The sequence below is a fragment of the Triticum urartu genome, chromosome 3A, assembly GCF_056163025.1.
Source record: "Triticum urartu cultivar PI428250 chromosome 3A, HENAU_Tu73, whole genome shotgun sequence".
NCBI classification, from domain to species: domain Eukaryota; kingdom Viridiplantae; phylum Streptophyta; class Magnoliopsida; order Poales; family Poaceae; genus Triticum; species Triticum urartu.
The window spans coordinates 741,938,927-741,957,101 of record NC_141875.1 but is presented as its reverse complement, the minus strand read 5'-3'; the positions used below and the strand labels follow the sequence as shown (position 1 = coordinate 741,957,101).

Here is an 18,175-nt window from a genome sequence, read left to right as displayed (position 1 = left end):
CACCTGAGCCGCAACACGGACGTCAAATCACCAGTCGACATGTATGTATGTGTGGTATATATTCCTCCAGCAGGAACAATAATTCAAGGTTTGGATCAACTGATGGATGGATGAATCGTCTGAAAAGGACATGGCATATAATATGTGGTGAGATACAATCAAAGGAGATAGTTCAACGCAGATATTTAGCAGCAGAATAGAGGTGTTTGCCCATCGACGATGGGGAGTGAACCGGCGGGGAATTGGTGTCGGCAAGGGTTTTGGGGGGAGACGAGCTTAGTCATCATGGGTTTGCCAACATAATTAGCTTAGATGTCATTGTTGTTGTCCCATATGTTGCGACACACACGACAGATGACCATCAGCCGACAGGTATATGTATGTACGTATGTATGTATGGTCACCATAATACTATGGTGTATATGTATTCTACCATCACAAACAATAATTGACGTTTTGGATCAACCAATGGATGATGAATCATCCGAAAATTACATGAACTACATGTGTTGTATACTCCCTTGTCATCCGATGAAAAATCATGCTGTTACTCAATTCCAAATCAAATATTTGTTGGCACTGTAGGTTTTATTAAACTAGCACATATGGCACTGTAGGTTTTATTAAACTAGCACATATGCCCGTGCGTTGCAATGGGAGAGATATTATTTTATGAAAAGCAATGGGGGAGATAATTGATGTGTCCGTCAACAACGGTCTCCGCGGCAGTGGGGCTACAGAGCAAGGAGCTTCGGTCTTCTCGCGGCTCACATTTGGCCCGCGAGATCTTGATAGTGGTGGGTTTGGTCGGTGTGGCGACGACCACCGAACTCGTGTCTTTTTTTTTGCAGGCCCGCCTCCGTGTTGGGGTTGGGGTTGCCTCCTCATTTGCTGGGTGAGCGGCGACCTTCGAGGCACGGTTGCTCCGACCACTCTATCCTATGATTATTTGCTGGCTGTTGGCGTAACCAGGCAGTCCCTTCTTTATCAGGTTTATTATTTTTTATTATTTTAGCGCTCGTGTGCCACAGTTTTTTTCATTATAGCGAAACCAGCATATTCTCTTTTATTGGCATGTGCCCATAATTTATTTCAATTATAACGAACCAGGAAATTCTCTTTTATCGTAAATAGTGCATGGGACACACAACGGTACACGTCAGGGCCAGCCCACTGGCAGGCACCAAAACGATCTGTGTCTGTAAGGCGCAAGTAAAAATCCAAAACAAACGACGAGTTGCAGGATCGAACTCACGACTTCAAAAACTCGACCACGTGCTCCTAGCCACTCGAACAATCAGGTCCTGCAAACCAATGGTCAGCATGAATGTTTAAAAACATACTATAATGTTAGATTCAAAACCTTTTAAATTTTTCTCAAACTTTTTCAAAATTATATTAATAATTATGAACTACTGGATATTCTTGGAAACGTGAACTTTTTTAAAATTACAAGCATATTTCAAAAATACAAATAGTTTTTTTTAAATTTTCATTCAGTTTTTTGAAAAATACGAGCAAAATTTGAAATGGGAATATTTTTTGAATACATGAATCTTTTATAAAAAAATTAACATTATACTATAATGTTAGATTCAAAAACTTTTTTATTTTTCTCAAACTTTTTCAAAATTATATTAATAATTATGAATTACCGGATATTCTTCGAAACGTGAACATTTGTTTAAATTCCAATCATATTTCAAAAATACAAATAGTTTTTTGAAATTTTCATTTATTTTTTAGAAAATACGAGAAAAATTTGAAATGGTAATATTTTTTGAAGACATGAATCTTTTATAAAAAATTAACATTTTTCAAATTTGTAAACAATTTTTTAAATGGAAATGAACATTCAGAACAATTTTAGGAAATGTTATTTATTAAACAAAACCATTATTTTGAATTGTGAACATTTCATGACACTAAGATTATTTTTCTAATTTTGCATTTTTTTAGAAAGCCAATTTTATCCAGAAACTATGAACAATTTTAGAAAACACAAATACATTTGAAAAAATTGGAACTTTTTTATTTTAAGAAAAAACACAATTTAAGTACCGAACTTTTTTCAGAACAGGAACAATATTTCGGAATTCTGCAATTTTTGGGAAAATGAAAAAAATGTAATTCTGAACGTTTTCTGAAAATTCTGAATATAGAAAATAAAGAAAAAAAACTTGGAAGGGAAAAGTGGAAAATAAATAGGAAAGAAATAGAGAAAGGCACGGAAAAAGAAAAATAGAAGAAACAACAACAACAACAAAAAAACAGGTCGGCTTGGTCATGGGCATCATGTGCGAAGCTCTGACTATTTATCGCACCATGTGACAAATAGAATTTCCCTAGCTGCGTGCACAAGAAAATAAGTGGCTTGGCTTCGCTGGGCTATAACGCGTGGCCCAAGTACGAAATTCTGGAAAAAAAAGTTTAGTACCACCTTGGATAGAAACAAATATATTTTTCGATGGTAAACGGATGAAAAAAAATCAGAGAAATGCACCTTGCTTCATTCTGAAAAAATCAGTGAACAGATTTTCATTTATTATAGCATCATGTTGAATTACAAGAATGTGACAGGTTTTTTAGTACTATTAGGTAAGACACGCTCTTTTACAAACAGATGGATGGAAGAAGATATACTAACAAGTTCAGCGAATGAGAATGCTTATTATATTCATCACAATCAAAGATGGCTAGCTCAAAAAAGGAAAACAAGATGGCCCAATAGACTGAAGCGAATATTATGTTACGCTACTGTAAACTAATATAAGAGCTTTTAGATCTCTAAAATGCTTCATCCTGTTTGTAATTTGCAACTTGCAAGAAGATGTGGACTAGCAAATTCTTCAGGACCGATTATACGATTATTAGCTGCTTATATCTATGGTTGTCATAGCACATCCCAAGACCGACGATATGGACGTGAAATCACCGGTTGACATGTATGTGTGCATAGTGTATATTCCACCAGCACAATAATTCAAATCGGATAAACAGATAGATGAATTATACGAAAATGACATATGGTGTGTATCTACTTTTGAAGATGTCCGCAAAACAAAAAACACAGGTATTTAGTGGTACTACCACTTCCCACAAAAAGGAAAGAACTATATTTAGCAGTAACAACACAAAGAGAATGTTTCTGCTAGGATCGGCATGGAAGTGGACAGGGCATGTGTGCGCGTCCTGAGTTAAAACCATAAAACTACCATAATTTGCGTTTTTTTAGCGGGATACATAGTGTTGTTATTAGCAAAAAAAACATCACTTTAGGTGGTGATCACAAAATGCACCACACACAATGTTAGTCTGACAAAAAACACGGAATGTGATATGGCAAATAGCTGACCTGGCAAAGGGATAATGGCGCAAAGGTGACGGAAATTAACGGCTCGGTCGAACCATGCCTTTTCTTCCAAAAAAAAATGCAACCACGTGGCGGACGTTAACGAAGGGGATTTATCACCTTCTTCATTTTTAGTGGGATGGGACATGCATGTAAGGATACACTAAGAGGGTAAGAGAGGCAGCTGACAAGCAGGCCCCACATCAATTTTAACGGTCGTCACCTTCCCGCTGTGTCTATCCCTTTGCCACGTCAGCTATTTGCCACGTCAAAATTGCGATCAAATAACTTTTAGTGATTTTTGTCACAGATTAACATTGTGTGTGATGCATTTTGTGAACAACCCGTAAAGTGGTGTGTTTCTGCCAATGACGACACACCTGTGATGATTTTATGGATTTAGCTCGTCCGCCCTAGTTGAAATTCTGTGGAATTAAGCTCTAGCAGTGGAATGTTAGTAGTGGGCTTTGCCTCCTCCTCCTCCTCCAAGAAAAAAAGTTAGAGTTCGTGCCTCTCGCCGGCGCCGGCGCAGGTCCGCCTCGTCTCCGGTGGCCTAGGGCCATGGAGGCGCGGTGTATCCTGGCCTAGGGCCGGTGGAATGTTAGTAGTGGGCTTTGCCTCCTCCTCCTCCTTCAAGAAAATAAAGTTAGGGTTCGTGCCTCTCGCCGGCGCCGGCGCAGGTCCGCCTCGTCTCCGGTGGCCTAGAGCTCCGTTTTTAGTCGTTTTTTTCAATCTTGTTAGGGTTTGTGTCCTACTTAGAAAGGCGAGACGGCGGCGACTCACTGAAGATGGAATAAAGGTCTCCCCGCCTAGTCCCCGTTCCGGCGATGTGTCTAGCATCGTTGGTGGGCGTGTGGAGGTGTGTCTCCGGCAGATCTATCTTTGGTGGATTTGCTCGGATCTCGTCGTTGTTCGTCCACGTTCGTGTGTCTTCGGTTTGGATCCTTCGGATCTACGTTATTTTTCATCGGCGGCGATTGCTGTTCTAGGGTGCTGGTCCTATGGGGTCTTAGCACGACGACTTCCCGACTGTCTACTACAACAAGTTGTGCCCGGCTTCGGTGATGGAGGGGCGATGACGGCGGCGCGCCTTCGGCTCGCTTCGGTACTTATAGTCGTCGCTAGGTGGTCTACGGATCTGGATGTAATTTTTATTTCTGGTGTTCGTTGTACTGTCATGATTAAAGATGAATAGATTGAAAGTTCTTTCACAAAAAAAAAGCTCTAGCAATGGATAGACGATGGTTTGCTCAATGAGGGCGCAAATTGATAGGGCCTTGTACGCGTCACGCAGAGCAGTTGCATCCATCCGATAGGTGCTAATTGACCTAATTTACCTGTAAATTAACTGATTAATTAAGACATCCAGTCATCTCACATTAGTCTATCAGCCCTTCTCTAGCTTGGCAGCATGTATGACTCAATCCATAAAAAAATCTATCACATAGGTAGATAGATAGATATTTTGCAAGCAAGGTCAAAGACAATGCGTGTGTACATGGCACCTGTCGTGTCGGCCCTATAACAAGTTTCTTTCGCGGAGAGCTATAAAAAGTTGTTGTGGGCGTATGAGGAACCACAACCAACAATTTAGCCTCCTCTTCTTGTCTGTATTCTAATTCAAGTTGGAATCCGAATTCCGAGCCTATTGGTCCCTTGCCATCTGATAGTATGCCAGGTGGTCACTTAATTCTAACTCAGATATTTGTTAGTAATGTAGGTGTGTAGGTGTTATTGTTGGGAAATTCAGTAGAAAAATAAAAAAGTTTCATCCTACAAATCAAAATCCCAAGATGATTATGAACATGCAAATATATTAGATCGAATCTTTACCATCTAGAGTGCAGTGAAAGAAGAGTTGGTGAAGACCATTCCTGCAGATTTCTGCAATAAGGATTAAACCTCCCAACCATGAGAGTTTTTCTCCCTCGAACTAGGATCGAAAATATGTTTGCTCCGCCGGTAACCACGCATAGAGAATCACCATGCGACAGGGCTTCGCCGTCCAGAATGAAGAACCACCAAGAGCTAGGGTATAGGAGCAGCCTTGCGGCTTGGGGTGAAGAACTTGCGCGCGCGCGAGAGGAAGGGAGGGAGAGAGAGAGAGAGAGAGAGAGAGAGAGAGGGCACAACCTTCAAGCATGAGAGCAAGAGTGACAACCCCATGCCTCCCCTCCAAAAAATTCCCGGAGGTTTCAGAAACTTCTCAAACCTTCCAGTGCCCTCCGGAGGGTTTCTAGGGTGATCTAGAACCTCTTGGTATTTTTGGTTTTTCCCAATTTCTCCCAAACCTTTCTGTTTCTCTCTCTGAAATACTTATATTTCTTATGAAACTTTTCTGGTGCAATTCCAATATGCTCCTATCACTTCCTAGCACCCAACAAATCGATTACTCTTAAGCATGCGACACCATAGTTTGGTAAAGGCAAGACATGACCTGGAACTATTTTGGTCAATGACCAATAGAGGGATCTGGGTATCCATAGTGACCCCCCACATTTACACGAATCATTATCGAGCAAACCTTTAGTTTCCATACACCAGTTTCTTTGCATCACGATACTTAACAAAACCCGAGGCAAGACTTTTGGTATCCGTGTGAAGCAACAACTAGATCACAATACTAAGTAATCCTCATTACCGGTTTTGTTCCTTTCTTGTTTCCATATTCCGGCATCCACATGATCATATCATGTTGTTCCTATGCAGACAATGATGGATACAGACCCTTGACATACTTTCCCATTGCACCTGAAAGTTGCCGTTATAATCGGCCTATTACAGGTAATGTTTGATGAACTCCGATGTACACAGTACGACATGAAGGTACTTAATACTCTCACGCTCTGAGGAAGTAAGTATACGTTAACATCTGTATGATAATACCAATAACATGTGACGATGTGATATTGCAGTATACTATTCGGATGTGTCTATTCAGCACCATTGTTCCGATAACAATGTGCTCTCATCGTGGCCAGCATCCTTGTCACTTTAACAATGCCCTATGTTTAGAAAAACAGGATCATCATGTAGCATATGAGCTACTCTTGAGGCAAGATTTGGAACGAATTATTGTGTTTATGTATCCACACATGCTTCTGAGTTATTCTCTGAATCTCACATTCAAGCACATAACACTTATAGCATAGAGATCTAAACATTAGGTATGAACAAGGAAATAAATAATAATATTTTTTATTGTCTCTAGGGTATATTTCCGATGTTACAAACGTGGAATGTCGGCTGAAAGCATATAGCTGACTAGCAATCAACCGAAATAGGTCGGCCGATTTAGCGACCAGGTTTTCTATCTTGGTTCCGCGGTTTCGGGAACCTTCTAGAAGCTTCTGGTCTAGTTTTCATTGGTTTATTGGTTTTTGTGTCTTTCTAATGTTTTCCATTGTAATTTTTTATTTTATTTTTTTTCCTTTTCTTTAATAGATATTCCATTTCTTCTTTAACAAAAGTTTACAATTTTAAAAAGAATTAGTAATTTAATAAAAACATAATTTAAAAAAAAATCACAAATTTTAAAAATGTTTGTTTTCCGTAAGTGTTCCGAATTTAATTTTTTAAAGCGTTCGGGTTTAGAAAAAATGTACACAAATTTGAAAACATATTGATGTTCTCGAAAAAAAGGCAAAACTGTGTTTCAGCTACATCTTATCGTTCCCTAAAAAATAGCTACTCTATATCTTACCAGGAAGATAATTTGACATGCCACCATCATCGGTTAATAATTTGTGAATTGAGCAGCATGATCTTGACCATTTTATACTCACTCAGGTTCCAGAAATAGGAACTGTTGTACAAATTTGAATCCATATTTTCATTCCAAATCAGGTTTTGAATGGTATACGAGGCAGTGTGTACCTGACCTATGATCTGATCTCCGTTGTCTTCTTTCTTTGCCTTTTTGTCACAGGCTGACTAACTGACAGCACTTTGGATTTGACAACAACATTGCTAACGGTAATTAAGGTTACATGCACCATCAAGGCAAGGGCCCAGTATGCCCAGTACCACTGCTACTCATAATGGACAATATAACATCACTTTGTAATAAGCTCAGACTGCATCCTGCATGCAGACCAGTTTACTGATACCTCATGTAGCTGGCTGGTGCTACTTTGTTAAGCATCTACTCCCTCGGTCCCATAATATAAAAGCATTTTTTTGACACTAGTGTATTATGAGGTCGTCGCCATATTTGAGGGTTAGGAGACATCACCTATAATATAGTGCCATGTAGTACAGAATCCTCGAGAACATGACGATGGATAGGACGGTCCACACAAGGCGGCAGACCTTCATAACAACTAGTAGCTCTCAGCAGAAAGGCAGAGCTAACATGGGCGATAACAACCGCTGTGCTATTTGTTGCATCTGAGTAGTAATATTATTTTAACCTTCCGTTGCTTCTTCAAACCCTCTCTCTCTCTTTTGATGGTTAAAAAAGATTGTAGTTTCTTGCCTGCCAAGTTCCTTAATTAGGAACGTGGCACTGACTATGGCGTCTGATTGACTAAGATGCCCAAATACGACAGCATTACTTGCAGCGGAAGAAACTTAAACAAATGAGCACACAGGACTTATGTGTCCTAATGACACTTGTATATATTCAGAGTTCTGACTACCAATCCAATCCAATCACACTTGACTGGTTTCCAGCCTTTCTTCTTGCACCCACTTCTGTGACCTAGAGAGGGAAGCAATGAATCTTGAATCCGTATTGAGTCCAGCACTACCATGGAGCTACATCGCCTGCGGCCTCTTGGGCCTGGCGCTCCTGTGGCCAACCATCCGACTGCTAGACCAGCTGTGGTGGCGGCCGAGGCGCCTGGAGCGGGCTCTTCGCGCCCAGGGCCTTCGTGGGACGTCATACAGTTTCCTCCTCGGCGACATGAGTGACTACGGCAGGCAAAACAAAGAGGCATGGTCCAAGCCCCTGCCGCTGCGCTGCCACGACATCGGCGCCCACGTCTTGCCTTTCCTCTACAACACCGTCGAGGAGCACGGCAAGCAGTGCATCTCCTGGTTCGGTCCGGTTCCCAAGGTGAGCATCACTGATCCTAACCTGGTCAGGGAGGTGATGTCCAACAAGTTTGGGCACATCCAGAAGGTCAAGTTCCCAGCGCTGTCCAAGCTCCTCGCCGTAGGCGTAGCGACCCACGAGGGTGAGAAATGGGTTAAGCACAGAAGGATACTCAACCCCGCGTTCCATGTCGAGAAGCTCAAGGTACCTACCTGCGGTTGCAGCTAGCTCTTTTTGATAGCGTTTGTGACAAGTGTGCGTGTGACTGATTCGCTCGCTTAATTTACAGATCATGTTGCCAGCCTTCTCTTTGTGTTGTGAAGAGCTTGTTAACAAATGGGCACAGTCCCTTGGTCCCGACGGCTCGTGTGAGGTGGATGCTTCCTTAGAGCTCCAGAGCCTCACCGGAGATGTCATCTCACGCACCGCATTCGGCAGCAGTTATCTTGAAGGAAGAAGGATTTTTCAACTGCAGTCTGAGCAAGTCGGGCGGTTCATGGCAGCCATTCACAAGATCATGATTCCGGGTTACATGTGAGTTACCTTTTTTCTCTTCTAGAAATGTATTTACAAATAGAATTTTATCTTACTAGTTAGTACTACTTCCACCTTGCCACCACCGTCCAGGTGTTTTGTGCTTATTAGCTGGTATACTGACAACATAAGTGCACTTTAGGTCCTTCCCTACTAAAAATAATCGAAGGATGCGTCAAATTAACAACGAGATAGAGTCCATTCTACGAGCTCTAATTGGGAAAAGGATGCAAGCTATGCAAGAAGGAGGAAGCACAAACAATGACTTGCTCGGCTTGTTGCTGGAGTCAAACAAGACAGACGTAAATGAAAATGGCCAATCCATTCCAGGAATGTCCATAGAAGAGGTAATAGAGGAGTGCAAGTTGTTCTACTTTGCAGGGATGGAGACAACATCAATATTACTTACATGGACAATGGTCGTACTTAGCATGCACCCAGAGTGGCAGGACCGTGCAAGGGAGGAGGTTCTTGGCCTATTTGGAAAACATAAGCTTGACTACGAGGGTCTTAATAGACTAAAAACCGTGAGTACATTTATTGAAATTACTTGAGTTGCTGCAAACATATATAGGATCATAGGCATGGTATCTAATTAATATATATGTTGTACATAGGTGACAATGATTCTTTACGAAGTTCTCCGGTTGTACCCACCGGCTAGTGCATTCACCCGGCAGACATACAAGGAGATTGAGATCGGAGGCATCAGGTACCCACCCGGCGTGATTTTCGAGATGTCTGTGTTGTACACCCACCACGACAAGGATATCTGGGGAGACGACGTCCACCAATTCAGGCCCGATAGGTTCGCTGAGGGGATTTTCAAGGCGTCCAAGGAACCGGGAGCATTTTTCCCGTTCGGATGGGGGCCACGGATATGTATCGGTCAGAATTTTGCACTCCTTGAGGCCAAGATGGCGTTGTGCATGATTCTTCGGTGCTTTGAGTTTGAGCTCGCGCCGTCATATACTCACGCCCCACATACCGTAATGATGTTGCGTCCCATGCATGGTGCTCAAATTAAGCTGCGGGCGATCTCTTCGTAGTAGTATCGCCATATATACATTATTCACTATATATATCATTATTTTCAAGTACAAAGGACTCTTATCTTGGCCATGTAATAAGGCTTTCATTGCCCTCTGTTTTGGTAATAAAGATCCAACATGATTCAGGGCGATGATAACTCATCTGTTTTTACTCTTTGACCAAACGTATCTATGGTGCTACGCCTAGGAAGGTATTGTGCGGCGTTCACAAGGTGTAATACTGGTGCGCTCTTCAAGTGAATTTTTATCATTTCCCATGGACTTTGGCCAGCCGTTGTCCACAAGAACAACTACCCATACTAGTGCCTTAGAGCATCTCCAACGGCCACGCGAAACGACGCGCGCACGGTAAACGCAGTCTTTAGCGCGCGCGGGGCGTTTTGCCGCGCTCCAGTGGCGGCGGAAAAACCACGCGCGCGGAAACCGCTTGCGCGCGCATGAAAAGGCGCTAGCTCGCGCGCCATCTTTTGCGCGTCGCTTCCGGCGCACCTATAAAATGTGGCGCGCGCCACGCGCCTCTCCACGTCTCCTCTTCCTCTCTCTCTGCCACGCGCCGCTCCAGCGCCCCGCCACCGACACGCCTCCGCCGCCCCGGCGCCCCGCCACCGACGCGCCGCCATGCCGCCGCGTCGTCGTGGAGCGTCCGGCTACCGCGGCGTCCGCCTGCGCCCCAACGGCGGCTACTACGCAGAGATACGCTCCGGCGATCTCCGGCTCGGCCTCGACACGTACGGGACAGCGCGCGAGGCCGGCCGCGCGTACGACGCGGCGGCGTGGCGCCTAGGCCGGCCGCGCGGCCAGATGAACTTCCAGGATGTCTACACGCTCCAGCAAGCGCTCGACCGTGCCCCGCCGCCGCGTCTGAACACGGCACAAGATCGTGCGGAGCACGCCGAGCGGCAGCGCCGCCTCCTCGTCGCCCAGGAGGACGAGCGGGTCATGGCGGAGTGGCGGCGCCGCCACCCGGAGGATGTCGCCTACGAGCAGTCCTACAGCTGGCCAAGGCGTCGCGAGGAGGACACGCGAAGGCGCCGCGAGGTGCGGTTGGAAAGGCGTCGGCGCAAGGCGTTGGCGAACGCGCAGTCCGATCTCGTTGAAGCAGGTGGGCAGTCGTTCTTCACGCCGGATGATGATCGGTGGTTGGACATCTGGCTGGATACCTCTGACGACACCGCCGAAGAGGATGACGATAGTGATGATAGCGACTTAGACTAGTTTTTTTATGCAATCTATCTCGTGTTTTATCGTTTGTCGTTTTTAATTATTATGCAATCTATGTTTCCGATGTAAAATACCTTTGTATCGTTAAGCTATGCAATTTATCTATTTTTCGATAGCCTAGAATAAGCGCGTGCACTGCTTTTTTGCGCGCTGCTGGAGTGGCGCACGCGCTGCATTTTAGCACGGCGGCTGGCGCGGGCGCGCCGATGCGCGTGCGGCATATGTGTTTTTTGCGCGCGGCGCGACCGGCGCCTGTTGAAGATGCTCTTAGTGCCCACCTTGATGCGCACCTGTCTTGCATGGAATGAGTGCAACGATTAAAAAAGGCACGTGTAGATACACATCAGCCTACGGAATCACCATAGACAAGGAAGATCCGGACTGTCATTAAAGAAATATAGATACAAAGTTTCGTTTTGAGCACTCATGAACCAAACAAAGTACCGTAAACAAAAAGTCAAAAGTGCTACTGTAATACATATGGGTTTAAGAATGCACGAAGTGTTAGATTTGGCTCATACGATGTATTATGAATCTAGACCAGAATAGTTTTCATGTTGTAATTGAAATTGAATCGATATACCCCCCACGCAAAAAAATAAAATAAATAAATTGATCTACAGTGGCTGACCAAATCTTTGCAGCTTGATCTGTATGCCCAAGACTAAGAGCTTTACCTAATTCTGTTAGTTGAAGGTTGTACTGTGTTCTATTTATTCTAGTCAAGGAGCTTCAAATCACACGCAAAATTAAGTGAATTGATTAGCTCATTTGACTGAAGCACAAAGAATGCATGTGCATCAGTCGCATCAAAAATTAAAAAAAGCAGTGCACGCACTAACCTGGCTGGTGGTCCTCTTCTCCTGAAGTTTCCACACAGCTACAGTACTCCACCGCCCCATCTGGCTTCCTGATGTGCATCATGCGCCTTTGGACCTCGGCTAAAAAACTCCCAAAATATAGGGTGAATGCTGATTCCGAAAACACTATCTGCATATAAGATATAACCTTCAATTTCCGGGCTAATAGGAAGCAATGGAACTACCCAACATAGATGATAGCTGATGGTTGATAAAGCCAAGAGGAATGTCTTGACCATTTGGGCTCAATGCTGGAGTTCAGAGGAAGATAAAAGGTTGTACATTGAGCCCTCGAACAATGATTGTATGGCTCCCAACAATGCATTTTTAAAATCTGAAGATTTACGGACAACGCTAGAAAATGTAATTAGAGACTTCGACATATACAAATATCAGAACATCGGCCACTGCCCCGTCTTGTACAAGTACAAGGCACAATACAAGCACGAATGGCAGGTAGCCATGGAAGCTCACACGGAGATAAGCCACAGTTTCAAAAAAAAAGTGTCATGTATTTGTATTTCGCCACCTCCATGGTCTCAAAGTCAGTGGAGAATAGCCATTTCTCCTCTGCCGGAAAGAACACAATAGAGCTCGTGCTGGTTGAGACAATCTTCGTAGACTGACGAAAGTACTCATCCCTGTGCCCTTTCAGTCCACGGGTAGCCTCCTTTAATTGGATGCCCTTCTGAAGCTCCCAATCGGGGCTATCATACCGCCTTGCCGCAAAGATGCGAAGGTTGTCGCCCTGCAAGCAAACAAGATGCAACCTGTCGTCGTTGTCGATATCGAGAACCCACAAAGCCGATCCTCGGATGTGGTCCGGCAATGCGAGGATCTCAAACTCGTCTTTCCACTGGAAATTATAAGTTAGCAAAGAGGAAGGGTCATCTTGCATGGTCCAAAATATAGAAATTTGGGCACAACCAAGGAAATGCAGGGATTCCGTGGCATGGAAGCGGAATTCAGGACTGGCCCTCTCTGGGTACTTGACGATGAACCAATGGAACACATAGGCGTTTGCTGTGCCAATGTTATCACATACCCCGATGTGCTCATTGAAGAGCAGGCAAATCACTCTGAAACTCGACATTGCATCGATGGCGCGGCCCCACCTCGAGGTATCTCCTCTGTCATTGAAACCATCGAGGAATACACCAATGCATCGGTGGTATTTCTTTTCCTCCATGCGTGGGATTAGTTGGTAACGCCGTGTGAGGGGCTCGCAGACTACGAGGTCAGGCAAGGTATGACGTCTCCACCCAGTCTTCTTCTTGGCGAGGAGGAGTAGGGTGTGGCGGCTATCAACGATCTCCCATGACCTGCTGCCGCCTGGAGGGAGGAAGTCCAGGGAGAAGTGCCGGCTACTGACATCTAGTGCTGGCGAGGAAGGAACAAAGCTGAGGCAGCGGCCGTCAACAGGGGCTGTGTGGTTATGATAATGGCCTGCAACAAGAGATGAGGAATGGGGGATGGAACCAATTTCAGAGAGGAAGTTTGCATCAACGATGATGCGGCGCCATCGCTTGCAGGTGGCCGCTGCTCGGACGAGCCAGTGGGGCGAGGTGAGGTACAAGAGGATGAGCTTGAGGAGCTTGTCGGGGATGTCGTGCAGCGTCGTCGGCCCAGCCGGTGACTCTCTGCGTGCCAGCGCTATGCGGTTTACTCTGTTGGCCATCAGAAGGGACCTGGTCGATCAAGAGCTTTGGCTCCTTGTTGGATGTGAGTAGTTATATATATGGCCTTGATTAGTGTATCAAGTAATACCTCTGTCACAATGCTGGCTTTGGCGTGTCGTGCCCTCCAAGTAGGTCTGAATCCCTCCAAGTAGATGTTTTTAGTCCCAAAAGAAAGTAGGTTTAAATCCCTCCAAGTGGTTGTTAGTTGGATTAGCATATTTTGCTCGTCAACGGGTTCCTTACCCAAATATTAATTGTATTTTGGGTATACGCGTAACTCTGCGCAGTTTGAACAAGACTTCAAACAAACAAAGCCATGCGACTATGTATCAGGAATATTCTTACCTGTGAACATGTACAGGTTTTTCTTCGAAAAGAGTGAACATGTACAATTATTTTCCACATCTTCAGTACCCCGCCATCTATTTCCACATTTTTTTCAGTTTAACTGTCCTTTGCAATTGGGCAATATTTATCCTCAGCTTCATACTTGTGAGCTTTACCAGGCTGAGAAGAGGCAGTGGAGCCATTACAGGCAAATTTCCCAAAGATAGTCAGTTCACCTGGGCATCGATGGTGCGGTCCCACCACGAGGTATCTAGTTTCTCCCTGAAACTATGGAGGAATACACCAATGAATCGGTGGTTTTCCTCCATTCGTGGGATTAGCTGGTAACGCCGTGCGATGGACTCACAGACTAGGAGGTCAGGCAAGTTACGGCGTCTCCACCCAGTCTTCTTGGCGAGGAGGAGGATGTGGCGGCTAAACTAGAGCCGCAACAAAACCTTTCTGAGAAATAGAAAGCGGCAAATTGGAAAGCCTGAAACAAGCTCTCTTTTGGTGAGTGACAGATAAACAAAGTGTTTCCCTATGCTTTGCTGAATCATGTGGACTACCGGAAGCACCAAGTTCAACTCTACGCACACATCAATGCGAACTCTATTAATCTTAAAAGTAGCTGCCGAATATTCATGAAAAAAAATCTTGGTACTCCATGTACTTACCAAGGTAAAAAACAGAGGAATATAAACTATGGCCACAATCCTGAATATATATGTGGCACATGATTGCTTAGTGTAATTAAATCTATATGATGAGACTGGCACATGATTGCTTAGTGTAAGGCACTAAATGTCCAAGATATCTTGGGCCAAGTTTAAAGTGAAGCATCCAACTGTATCTTATGCCAGTATCATAAAGTAAGTATTCTTATTTCTTGTTTGATGACCTCATCACTGCCAGAATACAAATTATATTTGAAAACAACAGATCTCTACAGGTGAGAAAGGCATACCACGGATATTGATAATAAATGTTTTAAGAAAACATTTTGTAATTAAACCATTACTTACCATAACATTAGGCCAAATCCCTCCACAATAGTTCCGAAGCATTGAAAAAAGGGTAGATTCTGCAGCTGGTCATCATTCAGAGCAACTAATGCCCAAGGAAAAAGTCCCGCTATGAATACCGCAACATATTCCATCTGTACACCCTCGCTGTTGCATATTCAGAAATGAGCATCTCAACACAGTAACCTAAAAAAGAGATTTATATAAGAATTGGTATTACAAAACAATTTCCGGATTTTCTCAGTACGAAAATAAAAAATGCATTTTATTAATAGTTGTAAGCACTAGCTATGGACAGGGGTGCGTGGAAGCTTGCTATCCATGTGACAGAGCCATGAGTTGGTCACGAGATCTTATGGGTTTCGCCTCTAGCCTACCCCTACTTGTTTGGGACTAAAGGCTTTGTTGTTGTTGTTTGTTTGTATTAATAGATGTAAGCAACATGCAGCACATCATGTCCAAATTCATGAAAAAGCGGTAGATAAGGCTGTCGACGTTATGATGATTTTGGTGTCTATCATCGACACTCTGAAGCTGGACACATGCAACAAGTTCAAGCTGAATGGCTGATGTGAAAAAGAGAAGCTGAAATAAATAGAAGACAAGCACAAAGTCTGCCTACCAGTAGGTTTGGTAGCCCGGCACTAACATATCCAGCTCCAAAATAAAGCCCTAATAGCATTGTGAGTGTGAGTATCCAAAACTGTAAAGAAAATAATTGTTAAGTTGTTAACTACCTGTTATAGGTGATGGATACATTAAGAGAAAAAATTGAGTAGCCTCTGTTAAATTTAATCAATGATGCAGATAGTCTTCTAGTAACGACGACTAAACTAGAACCGCAGTAAAACCTTTCTAAGAAAAGGAAGGCGTCAAAAATTGAATGCCGGAAACCAGCTCTGCTCTGGCAAATGACAGAGAAGGGTTTCCCCATGATGATATGTGGATTTCCGGAAGCAGCAATTCCAACTCTACTCATACATCAATGCGAACTCTAGTAATCTTAAAGATAGCCGTCGAATATTCAGGGAACTGCATGAAAACTAATAATCTCAGTGCTCTAAAGGAGCATCCGAGATTTCCATACCAAGTTCACAAACAGAGGAATATAAACCATGTCTGCAATCCTGAATATGTGGCATAATCAGCTATCACTGTACAGTGTCAAGATAAGCAGTAACAATCCGTGACACCATGAGATTGATGGCATTGAGTGATATCACCCAACTTTGAATTAGCGCACACACAAGAATGAGCATGGTACCGGGAACAGCTACATGTATTTCCAAGGTGACATTTGAGCTTAGCAGAGAGGCAGAGACACGCCGACTGGAGCGCGCGAGAGAAGTGAACTCCTGCAGAAAACCATGCCCTGATGAAACTGAAGGAAAAAAACAACCAGCTCAAATGACTCCAAGGCCCCGCTTGCCTATACTAGACAGTGATTTAGTTTCAAGAGGCTGGCTGGCTCATAGCAGTACCTCGCATGTTTCCAAGTTCCAACCAAGATCGAACACCACGCCGTTGAAGCAGTAGATCTTGCGGTTGCAGTACCCGGAGCTGGCATGACAGGAGCATCAACGGCCCTCCGGCTTCCCCGAACCCGCCGACGCTCTTTCCATACGGGGCATCCGAAACCGCCGGCCAGGGGAGCTCACCTCTTATCTCTCTGCGCCACCCGCCTCCGCCTCCCTCGGGTGCCCTCAGCGCCCTGCAGCGCGAGAACGGGGGCGGAGAGGGAGAGGCAATGGCCCAGGGGGGGCGAGGGAGGGAGGCTCCACCAAGGAGAGCCGCCGCCACGGAGCTCGGTGAAGTATTCTGTTTCCGGTCGCCGCCTCGCCGCCGGCGGAGGAAGACTGCTTTTTTTCTTCTTCTTGAGAAGAACGGATGGAATGACCGAGGACGGCCCGTTATTACTCCCTCCGTTTCTAAATATAAGTCTTTGTTAGAAATTTCACTATAGACCATATACGGATGTATATAAATGCAATTTAGAGTATAAATTCATTTATTTTGCTCCGTATGTGCTCCATAAAGAAAAGACTTATATTTAGGAACGGAGCGATTATTAGTCTGAAGCCCATGTGCGGCCACCCCGCAGCCCAGCAAATAGTACTCGCTCCAAGGCTGGACTGGATCGCAAACATACCACAGCTGACTCTCTCGCGCGGCCCAGGAGGAAGGAAGAGGAGGAGGAGGATGAACGGCGGCGTCGGCGGCAAGAAGAAGTTCGGCGGCGGGCGGGTGCCGACGGGGACCCCCTCGCTGGCGTGGTCGTCGGTGGTGGTGGTCGCCTCCCTCCTCGCCGGCGCCTCCATCGTCCACAACATCTACAAGCCAGACATGGTCCCTCTCAGTTCCCTTCATACCCCCAGGCCCCCACACCTTGGGCATGCACCCCAACTGTTCGACGTAATGCTTCCCTGCGTGCTCACCTCTCTGATGCTCGGTCCATCTCTCTTTTTATGTCACCGCAGACTCTACCGCCGGTGGAGGTCGTGGACAGCAACGGACCCGGCGCCGGCAGCGGCAATGGCAAAGAGAGCTGAGCTAGACCCGACGGACGGCGGCGCCGGTGCTCGAGGCTCGAGAGGATAGATAACTAAGGGCCGTTACTTTATTTCTAGCTCGCTATAAACATATGTGATGGAGTTCTTCGTTTTGTAATCTTCAGACAGGCGTGAACAAAACAATTCGAGCTTTTGGAGCTTTTATTATGTACTCTGCTTAACCTGCTGCACTACTATTGTTCTTTGTATGGTGATTGATCATCGATCCATGGTGCTTGTTATATTCCTCAAAAGATTAGTCCGGGATGTCTACTGGTGGGTGCCACTTGTCTTGGTTACTAGTATTTTGAATTTTCGTAGCCTTTGCATTGGTCCATGACTGTCATGCATGGGTGGTGACGTGTCACGGCCGGACATCAGGAGGAGGATTGCAACTTAACCATACGTAAACCACACATCTATTTTCTCAGGCAACTGAGATTTGTGTCCCAAACAGCCGATTTCCTCGAAGAAGCGGCGCAGAGATCCGAGGTCAAGACAGGGGCCACGTTATTCGCGGTGGAGTCGATGACGGATG

General features: G+C 44.8%; 4 protein-coding genes across 7 annotated transcripts; 3 read left to right on the top strand and 1 right to left on the bottom strand.

Annotated features, from left to right (window-relative positions):
• The first annotated feature begins 7,996 nt into the window (after positions 1-7,996).
• Positions 7,997-10,114, top strand: LOC125546372 (cytochrome P450 CYP72A616). The gene is made up of 4 exons (XM_048710621.2): positions 7,997-8,594; positions 8,680-8,924; positions 9,067-9,451; positions 9,542-10,114. Exons 1-4 carry the CDS (start codon positions 8,070-8,072, stop codon positions 9,971-9,973), a joined length of 1,587 nt encoding a protein of 528 aa, XP_048566578.1. The 5' UTR covers positions 7,997-8,069; the 3' UTR covers positions 9,974-10,114.
• Positions 10,115-10,594: 480 nt separating this feature from the next.
• On the top strand, positions 10,595-11,191 carry LOC147982551 (uncharacterized). Its single transcript, XM_087516341.1, has one exon. It carries the CDS (start codon positions 10,595-10,597, stop codon positions 11,189-11,191), a length of 597 nt encoding a protein of 198 aa, XP_087372467.1.
• Positions 11,192-11,561: 370 nt separating this feature from the next.
• LOC125546373 (uncharacterized) lies at positions 11,562-17,002 on the bottom strand. 4 transcript variants are annotated; one of them, XR_007300618.2, is made up of 5 exons: positions 16,570-17,002; positions 16,353-16,443; positions 15,711-15,791; positions 15,089-15,274; positions 11,562-12,187 (listed from the first exon to the last, which is right to left on the bottom strand). XR_007300618.2 is itself a non-coding variant. In XM_048710626.2 (5 exons), the coding sequence occupies exon 5, from the start codon at positions 13,733-13,735 to the stop codon at positions 12,551-12,553; it is 1,185 nt and encodes a 394-aa protein (XP_048566583.1). In that variant the 5' UTR covers positions 13,736-14,556; positions 15,089-15,274; positions 15,711-15,791; positions 16,353-16,443; positions 16,570-17,002; the 3' UTR covers positions 12,198-12,550. The 4 variants fall into 4 exon arrangements, 3 of the variants coding, with proteins under 3 accessions (XP_048566583.1, XP_048566579.1, XP_048566581.1); XM_048710626.2 differs by lacking the exon at positions 11,562-12,187 and adding an exon at positions 12,198-14,556; XM_048710622.2 differs by lacking the exon at positions 11,562-12,187 and having other exon boundaries at positions 12,198-15,274.
• A 168-nt stretch (positions 17,003-17,170) lies between these two features.
• LOC125546374 (uncharacterized) lies at positions 17,171-17,819 on the top strand. Its single transcript, XM_048710628.2, has 2 exons — positions 17,171-17,434; positions 17,566-17,819. The coding sequence occupies exons 1-2, from the start codon at positions 17,171-17,173 to the stop codon at positions 17,635-17,637; spliced, it is 336 nt and encodes a 111-aa protein (XP_048566585.2). The 3' UTR covers positions 17,638-17,819.
• Positions 17,820-18,175: the final 356 nt, after the last annotated feature.